Below are 20,687 nucleotides of genomic sequence, written 5' to 3' on the forward strand. Positions count from 1 at the left end.
ATTTGTCTCATTTAGTATTTAGTGACTCAGAAACAGAGAGAGATTATTGATAAAAAAAAGTGCCAGGAATGGATGGTATGTCTTTGATTTGTTAATTCGCTTATTTTCTGTAACATTTATTACACAATTTGCATTTCAATTCTGTCAGTATATTTTTGAAATAAATCTACTGTAAATATTTTGTTAATTGATTGGTTTGTTTGGCAATTAATTGATTTGATGTGTATGTTGTCCATTACCAACTAAATTTGATAAATACCAAAATAAACTCTTTCAGTCTTTTTTACATAAATACAGCATAGGTGACACAAAGCAAAGTTGTCAGTGGATAACTGGCACAACAGTGGGCCTCAGGATCTTGTCACAGTGTCTCTGTGCATTCAAATTTCCATTAAGAAAATGCACCTGTGTTCGTTGTCTGTAACTTATGCCAGCCCTACCATAACGGGGATTAATCTGTCAAGACAACACTTTTCCAAAATGTCAGGCACCATCAAAGGTGAGCAGTTGCCCATTCAAGTTGGTCATGATGATGAACTGCTGTCAGGTCAAAACCTTACTGAAGATGACAAGTATGAATGCAGATGAGCATTTCTGATCGTTTGTGCAGAAATTCTTTGGTTGTGCAAATCAATTGTTTTATCAGCTGTCCGGCTGGTCTCAGAAGATCTTGCAGGTAGACACGCCGGATGTGGAGGTCCTGGGCTGGTGTAACTACACATGGTCCTCGGTTGTGAGGCCAGTTGGATGAACTGCCAAATTCACGGAAACAACTTGGAGATGGGTTATGGTATTAAAATGAACATTCAGTTCACGGGCAACAGCTTTGGTCTACATTTCTGTAGTCAGCATGCCACAGAACTTGCAACATCTGTGGCATTGTGTTGTCATAAAACTGCACATTTTAGAGCGACCTTTTATTGTGACCATCCCAAGGCACACCTGTGTGCTAGTGATGCTGTTAAATTAACATCTTGATATGCCACAGTGCACTTGATAGAGTGCACCTTCTGTCAGAAGTACTGATAATTAAAATATATCATATTGTAACCAAAAGTAACCAGTAACCAATAATCAGGCACTTTTTTGCAGACCCAAAAACAAGCAGATTTGCTGCTGTAGACCAAATAACAATGTTGGTTTTCAATAACTTTCGGGTAGAAAACTGTGAAATGCATCACATGCATAAAATGAAACGGCACTGAGCAAACTCTGCCTCAATTGTTTCGTTTTTAGTCACCTAAAAACAGCCAACCTAAAAAGATGAATATGAGTTTAAGTATATGCTATATTCAGAATATATTCACTGTTATACCTTGCCATCAGACAGCCTTGTCAGTGGAGAAGAGAAGCCATTATCTGAAAACCACCAGACTGCATTGACAAAAACAGTCATTCTGCATCGAGAAAATGGGAATATCTGGGCTACTGCTTGTAACAAGTGGTGAACCAAATGTACAACTCTGGAAACAGTTCAGGTAAAATAACTCAGTCTTTACTGGTCAAAAAGTAGGTTTGATACACATAAGGACAATCAGCGGAGGCAAACAAATCCAATAAGGATGAGGCAGAGACAGAGTCAATCAACAAGCTAAATCAAAAAACACAGGGCACAGGGGAAAAAAAGTCCAGAACACTATACACACAAGGTGCTAAGATGAAGTGGCAGTGAGAGAAAACAAGACATACACTAAATACTCTGGTGAGGGGAAGGCTGACGAGGCACAGGTGAGGCTAATCAGGGCGGCACAGACAATCAGACACAGGTGAAGCCATCAAAAGGGAAGGAAAACACAGAGGGACAGGAAGTGAAGTGATCTGACAAGAGAGGAGATGTGAGTTTCAAAGTAAAACAGCAAACAGCATGAAAAAATGAAACAAAAAACATAACTAAAGTCTTTTTAGTTGTCTTTGAACAGAGAATCCTGCACATTGCTCTTGCTCAGTTTCACAATTTCTTCATAAACACTAAGGTTTCGGTCCTCCTGGACCTTCGTCAAGAGTTTTCAACTCAAGTGATATTGCACTGCACCTGAGACTGTTGGATGTGTGAATACCTCTCTTCAAACCAATCGTTTTAAGTGTCTAAAATACATACATAAATACATTGCTTAGCTTTTGTACCGATGGCTTTGGTTCATCAATGACACAAAGTGTTACAGTCGCAGCTGAAAATAACAACAGAAATAAACAAGTTCGCTGATTTTACATATCTCCACAACTCAAAGTCGGTGTCAGTTCTCTACCTGGCAGTGATTGTTATTCTTATTGTTCTCAGCCTGACATCATGATGATTCAGTCAATAGACAGTTTTATTGCTACTCTGTTGTTAGGGCAGCTTTGGTCGGGTCCATGTCATTGGTTCGACGGCCCATTAGTCCAACTGTCTGCGGTACTGAACGGCTTGTGACAGGCCTATGGTGCGCCGCGACCGGCTTGAGGTGGAGCAGGCTCACGGCTTATGTGTTTGTCACTTTCTTTTTCATGATCTTTTCCTGACCCTAACCAAGTGGTTTTTGTGCCTAAACCTAACCAGACCTTAACCACAGGGCATCATGATGATTTCGGAACGGACTTCGGAACAATCAGTTTAAATGGTCGGAACAATGGGATGTCGAACCAATGGGCTGTCGAACCAATGGGCAGTTCCCCTTTGGTCTCTGCTTACTTCCTGTCAGCTAACAAAGAAACTATGTTGATCCCATTCTTCACACTTTAATAAAAAATGTCAGTAAACATAATGTGTGTTTTTAAACCTGATGTAAGCGTATTTCAATCTAAAGTGAAACAGGACAGATGCGATGGGTTAGTGCTCTAAACTCTAGCTCCAATGCAAAATTCGAACACATTTGTGCTCTTAAGTATCTTTGTCGGCCACTGCTTTAAATAAAATTCCAACAGGAAATACAGAGGGACCCGAAGCCCTGTCCATAGCAATACATCGCTTAGCTTCTGTGCTGTTAGATTTGGTTGATCAAAGATGCTAGCAAAGCAACACAGCGCATAAAATAAGTACGGACCACAGTTTTTAACTATATATCCTTAAATGTTACAGTTAAAGCTGAAAATGACAACAGAAATAAACAAGTTTTCCGATTTCACACATCTCTGCAATTTAAATCAATTGTCTACCCAGAGGTCGATGTTGTATGTGCGACTTCATGGTGACTTGATCTATTCTGCATGTGAACCATTTGGCAAGACAATGTGAAATGTTTTAGCTGTGTTTACTTGTATGTACATTTTTCGCAATAAGCAATATATAAGCAGAAAACAAATGTAACGTGAAGCTCTTTATTTCTATTATAATTAATACTATCTCTTCCACTCCAGTTAGGGCTCGGGGGCAGGTGGAGCTCCTAATTAGTGAAACCATTCAGTTTGGATTCCTCGCACATGTTTTAAAGCAGCTCTGATTTTTACTTCTTTCAATCTAGCCAGGGAGCTGGTGGCCTTTGTGCCCGAATCAAAGCACTCCCCTGCTATGAATAGTGATTTTTCTGGTTCTCCTCCTCACCAGTGCAGGCTGAGAGGTCTTCCCCCATGAGACTTTCCCCTTTGACCCCACAAATGGACTCTTGTCAGCTGAATGAAGAAGTAGTGATTGGCCTTTAGTGATGCCTGTTGTTTGGGCAATGGACGTTTTATGAGTAATCACAATGACAGAAAGGAGCCTACAGGGAGATTGGTGGAGCTCAGCGCTCAGTGGGATGTCTTGTGATATGACATCGGCATTACAAGCTGTGGACAGTGAGGAGGTTAAGTCTGTTGGTTAACTTACTGGGTTCTCTCTCAACACAACTCATTACACAAACAAGAAACATTGGTCATGAGAACATCCTCAGCCTTGTGGGTTTCCTTTTCATTTAACACAATAGCCCGAGAGAAAGCTTGGAGATGTGATTAATGATTGTCAATGTCATGTGGCAGTTAGGTATTGTGGACCTCTAGAAGGGCAGGCGCTTTTCAGGAGTGTGCTGATGAGTTTTATTTAGACCACAAGAGCCTCTGATATCTCGCTGAGTGGCCCGGTGAGACCCCTCGGAGAGGACAGTGAGAAAATGTAGGTTGTTACGTCCATCTAACAACCCAGATGGACTCTGCAGCCTGCTCCAATCAGCTCACAAAGGTGATATAATTGCCAGGGCAGGATGGGACAAGGCCACCGCCTTTGGAGTTCTTCAGTCTCCTCCTTTTCCCATTGCACCTATTCTCTCCCACTCTATGCTCACTGATTATACTCCCCTCCCTCATTGTCCCATTATCCTCCCTCCAACAACAGGCCAATTTGTCCCTCCAGCTTGGCTCCCGCCTCCCCCCCCCCGCTGCGTTATTTAGCCCCTCTTCTGCACTTCAATGGTGGGTACTGATTAGAGAACTTCCACGACCTCTTCGCTATCCCTCAAAAATCCCCCCTCCCTTTCCCAGCAACCTTTAATCTGATTACAGGCTTTCTGCAGCTTTTCAAAGGAGGCCAGTCCCAGGAGGACAATGGCAGACCAAGTGGTTTCACAAACACTCTCCCCAGGGTCATATGATTCACAAGAGGAGCTGCGTCCACTCTCCTCGGCATCAGGTCGCTGCAAGGCCTGTCTGCATGGTGATTTAAGAGAAACATCTCTGTTACAGTGAATCTATCTCTCACCTTTTGGACCCTGCCATAAAAAAAATCAAAGCAAACTGTGGCACTTTCTTGGACTGGATTTAAGTGACGATCCAAAATGTCTATCTGTCTTTGTATTTTTGGATTGATTTGTAGCGTTTGGCTTTGCTGACAAACATTTTGACACCACTGAGTCTTGATCACAGTCACAGATCTGATCAATTTTGTGTTTTATTGTGAAAAGATTTTGAGTCTGATACAGCTACAGCTGTGTTCAAACATTCGCAATATCCAGCTTTAAAGGCCACAGATCAGCCAGTGTGCTCCAGTGTTGTTTTCCCTCTGAAGTTTGCAGGAAGCATCTGATTCAGCCTCTCATTGCTGGAGGATACTATCTGTGTGTTCCAGTGCCCAAAATACCATGCTATTTAGTATGCCAGAAAAAGATTGAGCATGTCCCAATACATAGTAGGTTATATGCAGTATGCCAGAAATACCATGATGCTCGACTGTATCCAGTCGCCTTTTGCTTATGCAAGCCAGGGTCCTCTGCACAGCGGAAGATACGTCACATAAACTGAACAGAAACCACGAACAGATGACAGCTCCTTAAGAGCAATAAACGGTTACGACCTAATACCATGTTACAAATTATACGCAAGCAAAAAAACTGACATGCAATATGTAAATAAACAAAAAGTTTAGTACTTCAACCAAACATTTACTTTTGTCTGCCATGTTTCTCCAAAATTTTTGCAGACTTTCCAAGTTGTTCTGGCTTGAGGAGGCGTTCACATTAATTTTCTCAGTGGGGAAACAATTTTCCTATTATTATGATACCATATAAATACAAGTGGTGGCTAATGTGGCCTCGAGCCACAAATGTGGATTTGTGAAGAGGTCGGAGAGAGAATGTGTTGCAAACAGAGATGAGACAGAGATGAGACTGGTAAACTCACTTCTGTATTATAATTATTATTATTTCTATAATTATTATAATTAAAACAGATCTGTAGCAAATATTGAAATACAATATTAAAGTTAATGTATGACACCATGTAAATGCTGTATATCATTGTTCAAACAACACAGACTCTGAGGTCATTGACCCCTCGAGAGTTTTAACAGATAACCCCTCATTCAACTTGTTTAACCCCATCAGGCCCATGAAGAGACCTCTTCACTCAATAAAGCTTCCACAACCAGCCAACCTGACAAGACCGACACAAAGCTCATGTCCACCCTCCCAGTGTATTTAGAGTTCATTAATGTCACAGTGATTGGTCAGGAAATGACCCTATAGGCCTGTCCAGGCCTCATTACCATCACAATGTGACCAGAGCCCTGAAGGCAACAAGCAAACCCCCAATGGCCTGAGGAAGCCGGACATCCACTGGCTGATGGGTTTAACCCTCAGACTCTACACACTTATGCGCTCAGTCAAATGAAAATAAAGCTGTGGACTAGTCTTACAGAGGTGAGGTTATTTCTCCACTTATTACTGTAAAGGAGCATCAGCTGAGAGGCAGTCAGGACTGGTGTTCCTAATCTAGCTTTATTTTAATTCTAAAATTACAGTTTTTCTTAATCATTTCAACATCTTTCCCGAAACTATAGCTGAATTTCTTTAAAACTGGTGGCTGCTGACTCTGAGGCTGATGGCTGCTCAGGCAGATGAGGCTGATGAATGCATAAACACTGCATGACTGCAGCAGGAAAGAACTATGGCAGAGAAAGAACCATACTCAAAATGAGGCGCAGTAGCATGATGGGCTGACAGAGAAGGTGTGTCGCTGTACTACTGGTTGATTATGAATCAGCTGAAAACAGTTGATGACTCAATTGACAGCCCAAGACAATGACACCTAGGGATAGTGAGTGAACATGCATGGAAGGAATGAATTGAATTGCAGGGTTGAAAAGAAATCTTACAGCCTGAGCATGAAAAGCGTTGGCTTCGTCAGAGTTTCATTAAGACAAATGTTACCTATTTTGGCAAAACTCACAAAATCATACTCATATATTTTTTCTCCATTGCATACACACAAAAACTGAAACTATGCACACAGTTTTGAAAACTTGAAGCTCATGTATCAAGAACAAGACTCCAGACTGCTAAACTCTGAGCGCAATTTTATTGTTTTCATTCCAAAAGAAATTATATATCACATTTTTGCCAAACTCTGAGCACAAACTGCATCATTTAATTAGCACAGTGTTCACCTGAAAATCACTGACCTTTAAAGAGACACACCCTTATTACCAAATGGTCCGACTCACATCTCACCTGTTCAACATCAGGTGGAAAAATTTCATGTGTCAGAGCATACCAGAGGCCTCAGGTGACTAATACTGTGTTGTGGGGAAAATGGAGTAGCATGGAGAGCAGAGAGGAAGGCCTTCAAAAAACATTTATTTTGCAGTTACAGTTTTTTTTTTTTTTTTTTTTTTACAATTGCTTACAATTGGGTTTTAGATTTAGCACAGCTGTGTGCAGTTGGCAGTGGAGAGATCCATTATTAAATAAGTGTTTGTGTGCAAAGTTTGGAGGCAAAAGAATGATTTTTAGAAGAGTTTATAGTTTTGAATGTAGCACTTGCTTTTGCCAGAGATGTAAGATGTTTTGTATTTTGTGTGGATGTTTTTGTTTTTTGCATGTGAAGTTTCGACATACAGGGCCATAGTTTCAGGAACTGTGTTTTTGCAACAGTGTAAAACTGTAGTTCAGTCAGCTGAACATTTTATTGTGCTACAATAACAATTATTTGCTTTGTTACCTTTTTTTCATTAGTGCACTGATTGCATCATTACATCTCCAGTCTAAACATTTTTTACTATAGTGTTTCTCATTTTACCCACAGTATCTGTTCAGTTACTGTGAGTTTTGCCAAAATAGGTAACATTTGTGTATTCTTAGAACTCTAACAGTGCTGCAGTATCAACTACAAGTTTACAGTGTGACTCTGGGAAGCTGAGTTGCAAGTTCAGTCCAGTTGGAGCTCAGTGGATAGACAAATGTGCATTGTCCATTATGCTGATACAATGATTGTGTCAATCAATATTTATCTGATCTTTTCACAATATTGTATCATAATATGGTAACAGTCCTTACAACATACTAAAGGTACCAAAAAATTGCAGCTTATTTTTGGACAAAAATCCTAAACTTTAAAAAGCTTTTGTTGAGTTTAACATGAGAGAAGTGATACAATATTGACTCAAATTTTTTTGCCTCATACCGCCACCTTGTGGAGTGTTAGAGGAATTGTAATGAAGAGGAAAATACTTTTAACAGGGTCAGGTGATGTTAATTTGACATCTCATGATGAATAAAGCTTCTTGTGTGCTACCATCAGCACAGTAGAATCACAGTCCATTACCAAAGTAGACCTCAAAGAAAACTGAGAGTATTAAAGTAATAATTGCAAAGATTACGGCTATTAAATCACTATCTATCACTGCATGCAGTAAAACAATGGCCCACTGATGGAAGTATTGCAACATAACATTTGTCTGCAGTATTTTAAAGTAGGTGTTGAGGGTGACATTCACGCAGAAACGCTGCATCACAGGGGAACAATCCCATTTTCAAAATTCATAAATACTATTTCTGTTGTCCATAGAGCAGTTCCAGACTTTATACTCGATGACATCACAAGTTTGAGACTTACTTCTCTGGTTTCTGGCTTTGACAGAGAGTAACTTATGTTCACAATTGTTGATTGCGCTTTCCTAGGCCATGGAAATAACATATTTGATTCTTAATTTAGGGGGTGTTCCCCTTTAAGTTACTGCTAATGTAAACTGAACATTTCCTACAGCTACAGGTGCACATTAAAAGCATTAACTGGTGAAAAATGAGTTGACTGTTAGTATGAATCTCCATAAACAGCGTTAAACTACAACACCAGTGCTGACAGAGCTAACAGTTAACCACAGGGGAACTGCTTCCACAACAATGCAGTCCTGATATCAGATATATGCATAGTGCAAAAATGCAGCGAACTACTGAGATATACACATGCACTAACATGCACATGTGACCAGAACCGGCTTACCACAACAAACCACAGAGAAGCTCAGATTAACAACACACACAGAGGTGATGTGACTTCATTCTTTGCTCAGGACATCATCTCTTTACGAAGCAGAGAGGGGATTTGCTGCTATTTTAAAGGCTCTAGGTTCAGTTTTTGGATTCTTTGTGTACCAGAGGCATGCGAGAAAAATGTTTTCTTAATTGTTATACAAATGGTTTGGGAGGCGAAGTATTCCTTTAATGCTTTTTATGCACATTTGTTCATGTATCTAAGCCTCTTGTAAGCACAGAGGAAAATTTTCACATCATGATAGTCATTTATTCTAGTTAATCAAGGTACATGAGCTCAGTGTCAGCATTGTAATAATTTATTTATTTATTTAGACATTTTTGCATTTTTATCATAGGTGTGTGTAAAAATGCGAGAAATTAGTTTGTAAAGACAATAACATAACTTTTTTTTAATTAAATTCCAGTTACATATGATTTTTTAATGTGTACATATAAAAATACGCCAACAATAGAACAGGCAGATTGTCACATACAATCACACAAAGTGTGTTGGAGGTAACACTCAACACTACAGCAACCAAATCGCAAAACTGTAGAAATTGTATCATAGATACAGTAGTTACTCATAACTTCCACCTCAAGACCAAGTAAGTGCAACAAAAAACAGTGAGTCATAAAATTATATATACACACAGGTTATAAAGTCCAATACATTCATTAAAAGAAATAAGTAAGTAAGATATACAACTAAAAAACTATCTAATCTGGATTCACAAATACCTCTGATTATTCACTTAACACCTTCTTTTTCCCCCACACACAACTAAAAAAGAGATGAGATGAAATACAAAAGGCAAACATTATGGCAATATTTAACAATTTAAAGCCAAAAGTTTAGAGGTTTAAGATAAATGATGTACAACAACTGATTTACAGTGATGCATTTCCAAATTTGGGAAAATATTCCTCAGTTCTTCCGTGCGTAGCAATCTTCTTACACAACACAAAGTGTCTTTGACTTTACATCATGCTGCTTGGATTCAGTACCTGATATTTTACAATCATCTGCAACATGTGCAAATTATATAAAGTTTTCCCTTAAAGAATAACAGTTTTTAAGCACAATAATAAAAAATAAGATATTTTGTCACAATTATCATAACCTTAAGCTTCCAATCACTGACAAATGTCTCAAGTGTAAATGATGCGAGGCAAGAGTGGCAGAGGACCTGTGTGTCAAAAATATTCTTCATTTCTTGGAGAATTGCACATTTTTTAGGGTGACTCCTTGATGAATTAGTGTCATTTCACAGCTGTATTAAGTTTGAAGTGTTCCTTCTAACTTTGCTCCACAGAGAAGTTTGACTCAGATCTGTCGAAACAGAAATAAGAAAATCACATTTAATGACAACTCTTTAGAGCAAGGAGTAAATGATGATGTCTCTTTGTTAGTGAGCTTACATGTCTTGGTGCTTGTGTATCATGTGGTTGTTGTACTCAAGAACAGGAGGGATGCTCTCCTCATCCTCAGGAACCTGAAACAGACACATGGGATCAGATCATGAGCCAGTTTTACAGTCCATCTTTCCCCTCAGCGAAAACAAAGGGCGAGAACACCATCTAGTGGTAGAAAAGCATTCTTACCTCCCAGTAAGCTTCATCATCGAAGCAGTTGTCATCAGCAGGGTCGCCCCAGATAGGGAACCTCAGAATGATCCCTAAAATGACATTAAGCAAGACTTCAGCTTTAATACCATTTTTTTTAAAAAAATTAATGTTCCCTGACTGTAACACACAGAAACACTGACACTGGCAGATAATATTTTAAGGGACGTCATTTCTCATTTTATCAGTTTTTTGTTAGCATATTTTGCTTGGAGAAGTTTTCTTTAAACACTACGTGTGGAGTTGTTTTAAAAGCTAAATGTAAAATACTTTTTGAGTGCTCGAGAAATTAACATTATGCCTCTGGATTCCCTCATCGCAATCACTAAAACAGATAGCCCTGAAACGGCATTTTACAAACTCACCAACAAGTGCTCCACCAACAAGTCCAAATGCAATAGCCACACATGTGCCAGCAGCCTGGAAGCCTCCCTGGGTCCCTACGGTTCTGTTTGCAAAACTGCCTTCAAAGTCAAATACCGAGATCAGCCTAGACAAACAAACAAAAAAAGTTTTAATCCAAGCAACCAAGTGTTCAGTCTGCAGGATTAGACAAAGACCACGCCTGATATCTGACGGGTGGGTGTTCCATGTTGGTGAGTGCTTTCATTAACTGTGTTGGAGTCAACAAACAGGTCTGAAAGTATTATGTTTGTGCATGTCTGTGTGTGTGTGTGTGTGTGTGTGTGTGTGTGTGTGTGTGTGTGTGTGTGTGTGTGTGTGTGAGTCACTCACCCCTCTCTGCCATAGACCTCCTCAGTGGCAGCTGCAGCAACAATGGCACCTACAAAGCCACCGAGCATCCCTGGCAGAGCGTGCAGGTTGTGGACACCACATGTATCCTGGAGCTTGAGATATTTCTCTAAGAAGGGCTGAGAATGAAAAAAATACAGTCATACATTAATTACTGATCTTACTGATCTTTGCTGCTGCTCTCCCCGCCTTAGGCTTTCCTCGTATGCATGTGGAAGGGCAGAGAAGTGTGTACTCCCCACCTTAGGCATTCCACATAGGTGTGTGGAAGGGTGGAGAAGTGTGTGTTCTCCAACTTAGACTTTCTCAGTAGGCTTGAGGAAAGGCAGAGAGGCCCCAGAACAGAGCCATGGTCCTGACTAATGTACAAATATTGGCACATTTTACTCGGATGATACTCATACTTGTAAAAAGTACACTTTTTGTACCAGATACTCATTACATTCGATTACTCTGCTCAGCACTACTAGGAACAAATTGTTGTGTAGAAATTCCTTTATTTTAGTTCATGTTTAAAACAGCCAGATATAAGGTTAATACTCTAAAATCTCCCAGAATCAGCTTTTAAAAAGAGTTCACTACATGTAATTTATATGTAATTATGGAATATAAAATCCTCCTCAGGTTTTTACAAAGGGAAATTCACAAATTCAACCTTTTGAACTGTATTTTAAGTCACATGTTCCAGTTTACTGTAAAACCAAGACGTATCTATGACTAAACAATGACTGGCATAAAGTCATCAGCACCTTGAGTAACTTTTGTGGTGCCTGTCATCATCTTGCATGAGTTCAATGGACTGATGCCATTGATAACTGTCACTTAAATGAATCATCACTTTTTATTATTCTGTTATTTTCCTGTAATACAATCGATAACTGGAATCATTGTGCTTCTCCTTTTAATGCTGCTTCCTTCATACTTTCTTTATGAGTTTTCCCCCTTTTTTTTCAGTAACTTTCCATCTGCAGTGATGAGAGCCACAGCACATGCTTTAAGAGTTCTCTCAGGTTAAAAGTTAGGTTGTGAACGACCGAAGACTCACTGTGACAAACAGGTAGCCAAAGGTGGAGATGATGCCACAGCAGAATCCCACGATTAGAGCACCATAAGGAGTGATCATGAACTCTGCTGCTGTTCCCATGGCAACACCACCAGCCAGAGTGGCGTTCTGGATATGCACCTGTCAGGTAAAACAGCATGTTAGTCATGGGAAATTGAGATATCCATGCATGTCGTGTGACTAATTATTGTATTTCAGTGACAAAGAATTACCATGTCGAGGTTTCCTCTCTTGTCAGACATGCTGGAGATGGCCACAGTGGTGAGAACACAGGAAGCGAGGGCGAGGTAAGTGTTGATGGCTGTTCTGTGCTGTCCGTCACCATGGTCAGTGATGGCTGAGTTGAAACTGGGCCAGAACATCCACAGGAACAGTGTACCTGTGACGTGAGAGGCAGTCAATCAAAACAAAGTTAGACTGACACATTTACAATCAGTCAAACAGGTCTGACAATGACTAATGTAAAATATAAACTGTGCCAGATGAACTGGGTCCTAATGAGAACACTGAGAGGTGAGGTGTAAAAGTGTTGAAGTGCAAAAAACAAATTGCTCACCAATCATGGCAAAGACATCAGAGTGGTAGACAGACCCATTGAGGCGTTTGCTTTGGTGTAGGTTTGGTCTGTAGAGGACCCAGGAGATGCCCAATCCATAGTACCCTCCGAAGCAGTGAATGACCATGGAGCCACCAGCATCTCTGCACTGTGGGAATAAGCAGCACAAAAGACATTGCAATGTTTGAAGGAGATTTCTCACTCCTTGGGCAATAATTAAGTTTCCTGTTGGATGACCATGTTTGGTGAGACTCACATGAAGGAGGCTGAGGATGATGAATTCCTCCACAGCAAACAGCGTGACCCCAAATAAGGTGACAACCAACAGCTGGACAGGGCTTACTTTCCCCAGGAGGGCACCATAGGCAATCAGGGAGCCAGCACAACAGAAATCTGCATTGATCAGACTGTTGGGGACAAGGAAAAGGACTGGGTCAGAATGACTGACGACCAAACTAGCAATGATTGATTCACCAAATTACTGTGAGGAGTCAAAGCAAGGCTGGACTGTCAGCTGGGCAAAGTGGGCGGCTACCCCAGGGTCCCAGAACCCCACAGGCCACAAAAGTCCAAAGTTCAGTGCACGTCAGACGATTCTGGTGATATGATTTGAATGGCAAATTTGTTTGGGATTTAGCACCACTAAAGTACAGTATCAAATAATGTGGGTCCTGCATTAATACCTAATGACGTAGCCCAGTCATGTTGAGGAGCCTTGTCTCACAACCAAACTATTTATAATAACACATGATGTGTATTCATATTTAAAGTTGTGTATACACAGAAACCTTGGGGCGAGGTAGTGTTATTCCAGCACAGGAGTACTGTTTGTTGTCTGGGTGACTGTATAATGAGCTGCCACAGATTTAGCATTGCACTTCTATAACGATGTTGGACCCCCAAATTGAAAAAAACAGAACCTAAGAGTGAATGAAGATCCTCCAAACAAGCTAATCAGCTGTCATTTAACCATGCTTTCAGTGGATAAACTTGAATGTCTAGAGCTTAAATCTGTCATTTTATGGTTGTATACATTAGGAGCAGTTACCTTCAGTTTGTTATGACAAGAATGACTGCTGTGTCTCAAGGACTCCACGAAGCATGACAAGACCAAAGTACATGAAAAAAACATGAGACTGTCATGTCCATTTTCAAAGACAGATTACCTTGACTGGTTAAAGAATGTGTTTTTCTGTTTGAGTTACATAACACACCTGTGCGTTACCACCTGCGCCTCTCCAGTTTACTGAATGATTGATGATGCACAAGAAGCTGCTTATTTGCTTGCAATGGAGACTCACCTCTCTACTCCGATAGTGATTTTCCCGGTGGAGTGGTCAAGGGAATGGAACCAGCCTTGCATGAGAAGAGCCCACTGCAGACCAAAGGAGGCGATCAGGAAGTTGAAGCCCACAGCACTGAAGCTGTAGCGTTTCAGGAAGGTCATGAGGAATCCAAATCCAACAAAGATCATCACGTGGACATCCTGGAAACCTGCCAAGAGGGAAATGATGAGCACATTTGTGTAATGGCATGCAATGAGTAGAATGTTAAGTACAACATTTAGAACAAAAGCATATCTAGCTTTGACAAAGACTTGTCACTCTTGCAATTTCATTTTCTACTTAACATTAATTAACTTGTAATTTAAAGGCTGAATCAAAGGTTGTTGTTGTTTTTTAATTATTTATAGATTTGCAATTTGTGTTTTGCATGTTGAGATTGAATTAAAGTGAAAGGTTACAACATACTGGGAACACATTTGCTGCCAGTGTCACAAGTAAGCTTCCAAAAAGTGATATGTAGCATTGTGCAGTGCTAAAATTTTAATGTTACACTCAAGGTAAGGAGAGGACTTTTCATAAAACGTTCAGCTTTTGAAATAGTTTCATAAGTTTGCCACAATCTCAGTCTAGATTCAAGTTGGAAAAACAGCCTCCTTACATCATAATTCATGTTGTTTTTATGACCTCTGACATTTCAGTGCAGTATTTTTAGCCGTGAATGTAAACCAAAGACAGAAACATGAGAGTAAAATTAGAATAAAATGGCTACAATCTGGTTCTTAATAATTGCAGCTGTTTGAAATATGTTTTTTTTTTATTTTAATTTTATATACTTTATTAATCCTTAAGTTTCATTTGTACATTTATATTTTACTCACAGCATACTACACTATCACAGGATAATCAAACAACACATGCATTTAAAAATGTAACTTTTACTGCAAGGAGAATTTCTTGTACTTACTGGGATATCTGAAGTAGAAGTCATTTTCAATATCGCTGGTGATGTTGTGACTATGTTTGTGCTCTAACCATCTCCGTACGTCTGATTCCTCATCATACCGGATGAAAACTCCAAACAATATAATCATAGCAATCTGCCAGACAAAGCAGACAGCCGGCAGGCTAACTCGGACATTGGTGTTCTTGTGCCCTAAGAAGAAATTCCTCATACACTCACAACAGTTCCCCATGTTGATAACTTTCTGCTGATGATGCTCTGATCACTCCTAAGCCAGGCTCTCTGTTCCGCTGTGACTTCCAGCTGCTTTTCAGCAGGTATATTTATATAGAGAGACCTTTGGAGGGGGTGTGCTCCCATGCACACACACATCAAGGGGGGTTGGACACACCTCAGCTGTCACCAAGTAACCCCTCCTTACCTGCTCACCTCTCCTCCTGCAACCTGGCAACACTCCTCCTTCAACAGATAGCCTATCTCCAGGAAATAAAGTTACCACTGCATTAATGTGTGATAGAAATGACGCACTTACAGAATAACTTAATATGGCATCATTTTGTTATGTGGTCACTTCTGGCCATTATTCCAAATTCTCACATTTTCCATGTGGTCAGCACAATCATAAACATGGTAAATATCAGGCCGTGGTGGTAAAGATATTTAGCCACAGAATCCAACGCCTGCAGCTACAGCTGAGATAATGACTTACTATGGCTTTACTATTCACTTGGTCCTGTATTGGAAATGTTTTTTATAGTGTCAGCCATCCGCTCTGTGAGAGCATTAAACTGCTCCTGGGTGAGTACACCTGTCAGTCAGGCTTAGGCTACATTATCATCACCAGAGTTGTAAACTGAATTTATGTGTGTACTTCTGTAGAAGACACAACTGATTACAGGAATCAGAAAATTGCCAATAGTCTTTCTCTGACAATATTTTTTAATGCTTTATTATAACCTTTTAAGCGGAAACAAACAACTTTTCAAGTCAAGTCCACTGGTTGCATCACATGCCCACAGGTTATTTGTGTCCTCCTCCTACAATTCAAGTGTACTTCGTGTTCTCATTGTTTTATCCAAACCTGATGCTTACCTAAGAGATTCCAGTGGAAGGATTCATCATATGCATCTCTGTGACACAAAGAACATTCCAGATGATATCTGCTTGCCCTGTTCAACACAGTCATCTCTTCAAATGATTACATAACACAGAATGCAACACTGATGAGATCCGCCTCTCTGATAGTGTGACGGCTTGTGCTCAACAGTTCAACTATGATTTACAGTATTCACTGCAGGTCTGCCTTAATGGGGAATATTTCAATGTGATGTTTATTGTACTTGCACTTATTGTCCCAATATCACATGAAATATGTATCACTTGGTGTAGTAGGTTTGAAAAGCCGACAAGAGCGGGTCTGCAAAGAAAAATATAAAAGAGATTTAAGATTCTTGATAGATACAATAGACCGGCTGCATTATTTTACTGGATTGTTATTTGTCAGTAATACATTAAGTTTAATAGCCCATAAACCATGCTCACAGGGTGGGGTGAAAAGCATTTTTGTCATCATGACAGACTGACTCGTGGCCTTGTTATTTTTAGGATGTTTGCATTGTATTATGTTGAGAGTCCTGTATAGCACAAAACAAGTGATCTAGAATGGTAAATGCTTTTAAAAAAAAAGTTAAAAAAAAAAAAAAAATGTGTACACATTTCTTTGATGACAAAAGTTGACCTGTTTTTTTTCCAAACATTTCAGTAACATTTTCTCTGCAGACCACATCTCTAATGCTTTATGAGGGCATTTATAGTGAATTATAATGCATTTAAATGCTTTATGACTACACTTATAATCACACATAATGCATACTCATAAATCACCACTGTGTGTGTGTGTGTGTGTGTGGGGGGGGGGGGGGTAGACTATAAGGTCAGTGCATGTGAGAGTTCAGGGTGGTTATGGCTTTAGGAAAGAAACTGTTTTTGAGTCTGTTAGTTTTTGTCCTGATACACCTGTAGCGCTTCCCTGAGGGCAACAGGTCAAACAGTTCAAAGCCAGGGTGGGAGCTGTCTTTGGTGATGCTCTTGGCTCTGCTGAGGCAGCGGGAGGTGTAAGTGTCCATCAGGGAGGGGAGAGGGCAGCCGATGATCTTCTGTGCTGCCTTTACTACTCTCTGGAGCCTCTCCCTGTCTGCAGCAGTGCAGCTGCCGTACCATACTGTGATACAGTATGTCAGCAGGCTCTCGATGGATGAGCGGTAGAAGGTCAGCAGCAGGTTGGAGTCCAGGTTGTGCTTCTTGAGGACCCTCAGGAAGTGCAGCCGCTGCTGAGCCTTCTTGATGACCGCTGTGATGTTGCCTGTCCATGAGATGTTGCCAGAGATGAGGACACCGAGAAACCGGAAGGTGTGGACCCTCTCCACACACTCGCCATTGATGTGAAGGGGGGCTAGGTCGGTGCTGTGCTTCCTGAAGTCAATGATCTCCTTGGATTTCTTGGTGTTCAGAGCGAGGTTATTCTCTGAACACCAGGCTGCCAGCTTCAGGACCTCCTCTCTGTAGGCTACCTCGTCTCCCTTCGAGCTGAGTCCGACCACTGTGGTGTCGTCAGCAAACTTGACGATGAGGTTGCTGTTGTGGGTCGAACTGCAGTCATGGGTGTATAGGCAGTACAGGAGGGGGCTCAGCACACAGCCCTGTGGGGAGCTGGTGCTCAGCGTGCGGGTGGAGGAGAGGTGGGGGCCAAGTCTCACAGTCTGGGGCCGGTTGGTGAGGAAGTCCTTTATCCAGGCACATGTGAGAGGGGGGAGGCCGAGAGTGTCCAGTTTTGTGATGAGGATGTCTGGGATTATTGTGTTAAAGGCTGAACTATAATCCACAAAGAGCATCCGGACGTAGCTCTGTTGCTGCTCCAGGTGGTTCAGCGCAGAACTTTCAAATGTGCTGGCTTTATGTAGACACAAAGCTTGGCAACAAAAATTGTGTCTTTTAATAAAAAGAACGACCTTCATCACTGGTACCAAAATGACCCAATACTCAAAATTTCTTATGTATTTTTATGGAACCGATCAATTTTAAGTTTTTAATGGCTTTTTTAGGATTTATTTAGTATTTTGGCTGTGACTGTACTAAAAGAAATTGCACTTGAAGACCTAAGACCAGTAGAACTTGGCTGCAGGAGCACAGTATCCAGGTCTTAGAGTGGCCAGCTCAATCCCTGGACATGAGCCCTATTGAAAATCTGTGGTGGATTATCAAAAGGTCTGTTTCAAAGCATAAACCAAAGAATTTAGAAGAATTAAAAGCAGTAATTCAAGAAGAATGGGACAAGATTACCCCTCAACAGTGTGAAAGGCTCGTAGGGAACATGCCAGCCAGGATTAGAGCTCTACTACGTACCAATGGCGGGACTACTAAATATTAATTTGATGATGTGATGGTATATTTATTTTTTGTTCAGTTTTGAACACATTCTCTGTTATTTGTTGACTTTGATACCGACAATGTTGAGAACTGACATATTGAAACTGTCAAGAATTTAGTTTTGTTAGTTTTTCTTGTAAACAATAAACAAAAAAAATATAATTTGTATTTGTTTGTATCTGTCTAATGCAGCCACACCTTTTGAAACACAAAAAAGATTTTTCCACAAATATTTCATGATAATATTTGAGATTGTGTAAAATTTTAAACTTTTTTCCACCACTGTATAGTCGGTACCGCTCCACCTCCTGCACCAGCTCCGGCTTCTTCCCCGGCAGAGAGGTGACATTCCACATTCCCAAAGCCAGGGATCAGCACACCAGGGGCCCCGCCCCTGTCTGCTGTCCAGCACCCAATGCACCTGCCCCCGATTTCTGACCCTGCGGGTGGTGGGACCACAGGGTGACGGCTCCATGTAGTCTCTTCAGGCTGAGCCCGACCGGGCCCCATGGCCTAAGGCCCGGCCACCAGACGCTCACTGGCGAGCTCTCCCCCCGGGTCTGGCTCCAGGAGGGGGCCCCGGTATCCCCATACTGGGCGAGGTACTCAGCTCCCGAAAAGTCTGTTTCATCAAGGTCTTCAAATCGCTCTTAGTCTGGTCCCTCCCCCAGGACCACTTTGCCTTTGGAGTCCCTACCAGGGGCTATTAGCCCCGGACAACACAGCTCCCAGGTTCACAGGGACACTCAAACCCCTCCACCATGTTAAGGTGGTGATTCTCGGAGGAACACTGCTCAGCCTCCCAGGTAAAGTTTAATCCAGGGTGCTGGAAAGGAGGCTCCGACCGATTGTCAAACCTCAGATTCAGGAGGAGCAATGCGGATTCCGTCCTGGCCGTGGAACAATGGACCACCTCTTTACCCTTGTAAGGCTGCTGGAGGGGTCGTGGGAGTTTGCCCATCCAGTCTACGTGTGCATTGTGGACTTGGAGAAGGCTTACGACCTGGGGCATTTTGCAGCCGAGTGTGAAGCAGTTGGGATGACAGTCAGCACCTCTAAGTCTGAGGCCATGGTTCTCTATCGGAAACCGGTGGATTGCCCTTTCTGGGTTGGGGGAGAGTTACTGCCTCAAATGAGGAAGTTCAAGTATCTCGGGGTCTTGTTCATGAGTGAGAGTAGAATGGAGTGTGAGATGGATCAGCGGGTCAGTGCGGCTTCTGCAGTGATGCGGGCGATGCACCGGTCTGTCGTGGTGAAGAGGGAGCTGAGCCGGAAAGTGAACCTTTTAATTTACTGGTCAATCTACGTCCCAACCCTCACCTATGGTCATAAACTTTTGGTACTGACCAAAAGAACGAGATTGCAGATACAAGCGGCGGAAATGAGTTTCCTCCGTGGGGTGGCTGGGCTGAGGAGCTCTGACATCCGGAGGGAGCTCAGAGTAGAGCCGCTGCTCCTTTGCGTTGAAAGGGGTCAGTTGAAGTGTTTCGGGCATCTGACTAGGATGCCTCCTGGGCACCTCCCGCTGGAGGTGTCCCAGGCATGTCCCACTGGTACTAGGCCCCCGGGGTAGACCCAGAACATGCTGGAGGGATTACATATCTTGTCTGGCCTGGGAACGCCTTGGGGCCTTGATATGCTTTTTAAACTACTGTAGCCTAGAGAGTGAAGGAAAACACCCTGTAAACGTTACAATGAACAGCGATAAAAAAAAAAAACTGACTGCACAAACACACACGCAGCACAGAGGCAGCCTCTGACCTCACGACAGCTGCAGCTGCAACAAAGGATTCAACCCAAATCAATGAAGTAAGGGTGATGCTAATGTTAATGTTTGCATTTACAATGAGTGAGCTGACAATACATTAACGTTACTTTAAGGAGTCAAAACTCCGCAACAAATCATGATACTAACGTAACCACTTACTAATTTACTGGTTCCTCTTTAGCCCCTGTGGGACTTAAGGGTATGAAATCTCTCCATCTCATTAGGTGCTTGTCAACATGCTGTGTCTTTCCCCATGATGGCTGCATCTTGTCCAGCAGACACATCACATGGCAGGGCTGTTTCTGGCTTTTTTTGGGCCCTATGAAAAACTTTTGTTCCTGTATTTCTGTCACTCATGAATACACACCACATCTCATTACATTCCATATGCATATGAGACCAAATGCTGCTTTTTACTCGTAAAAAACACAACTTTTAATTTAACTGAGGTGTATTGATAACATCAAAACTAAGTCTGGTGTTGGCCCGCATTGTGCTGCCAGCCCTGTCAAAAGATAGCCCTCTTGACACCTGGCCCAACAACTTCTGTTGGGG

General features: G+C 41.5%; 1 protein-coding gene across 1 annotated transcript; it reads right to left on the reverse strand.

Annotated features, from left to right (window-relative positions):
- Positions 1-8,994: 8,994 nt before the first annotated feature.
- rhcga (Rh family, C glycoprotein a) lies at positions 8,995-15,238 on the reverse strand. Its single transcript, XM_049600950.1, has 11 exons — positions 14,942-15,238; positions 13,993-14,185; positions 12,948-13,098; positions 12,692-12,839; positions 12,348-12,514; positions 12,118-12,255; positions 11,055-11,191; positions 10,685-10,809; positions 10,299-10,372; positions 10,116-10,189; positions 8,995-10,026 (listed from the first exon to the last, which is right to left on the reverse strand). The coding sequence occupies exons 1-11, from the start codon at positions 15,168-15,170 to the stop codon at positions 9,993-9,995; spliced, it is 1,470 nt and encodes a 489-aa protein (XP_049456907.1). The 5' UTR covers positions 15,171-15,238; the 3' UTR covers positions 8,995-9,992.
- Positions 15,239-20,687: the final 5,449 nt, after the last annotated feature.

This window comes from Epinephelus fuscoguttatus, linkage group LG2 (assembly GCF_011397635.1).
Source record: "Epinephelus fuscoguttatus linkage group LG2, E.fuscoguttatus.final_Chr_v1".
Lineage (NCBI taxonomy): Eukaryota > Metazoa > Chordata > Actinopteri > Perciformes > Serranidae > Epinephelus > Epinephelus fuscoguttatus.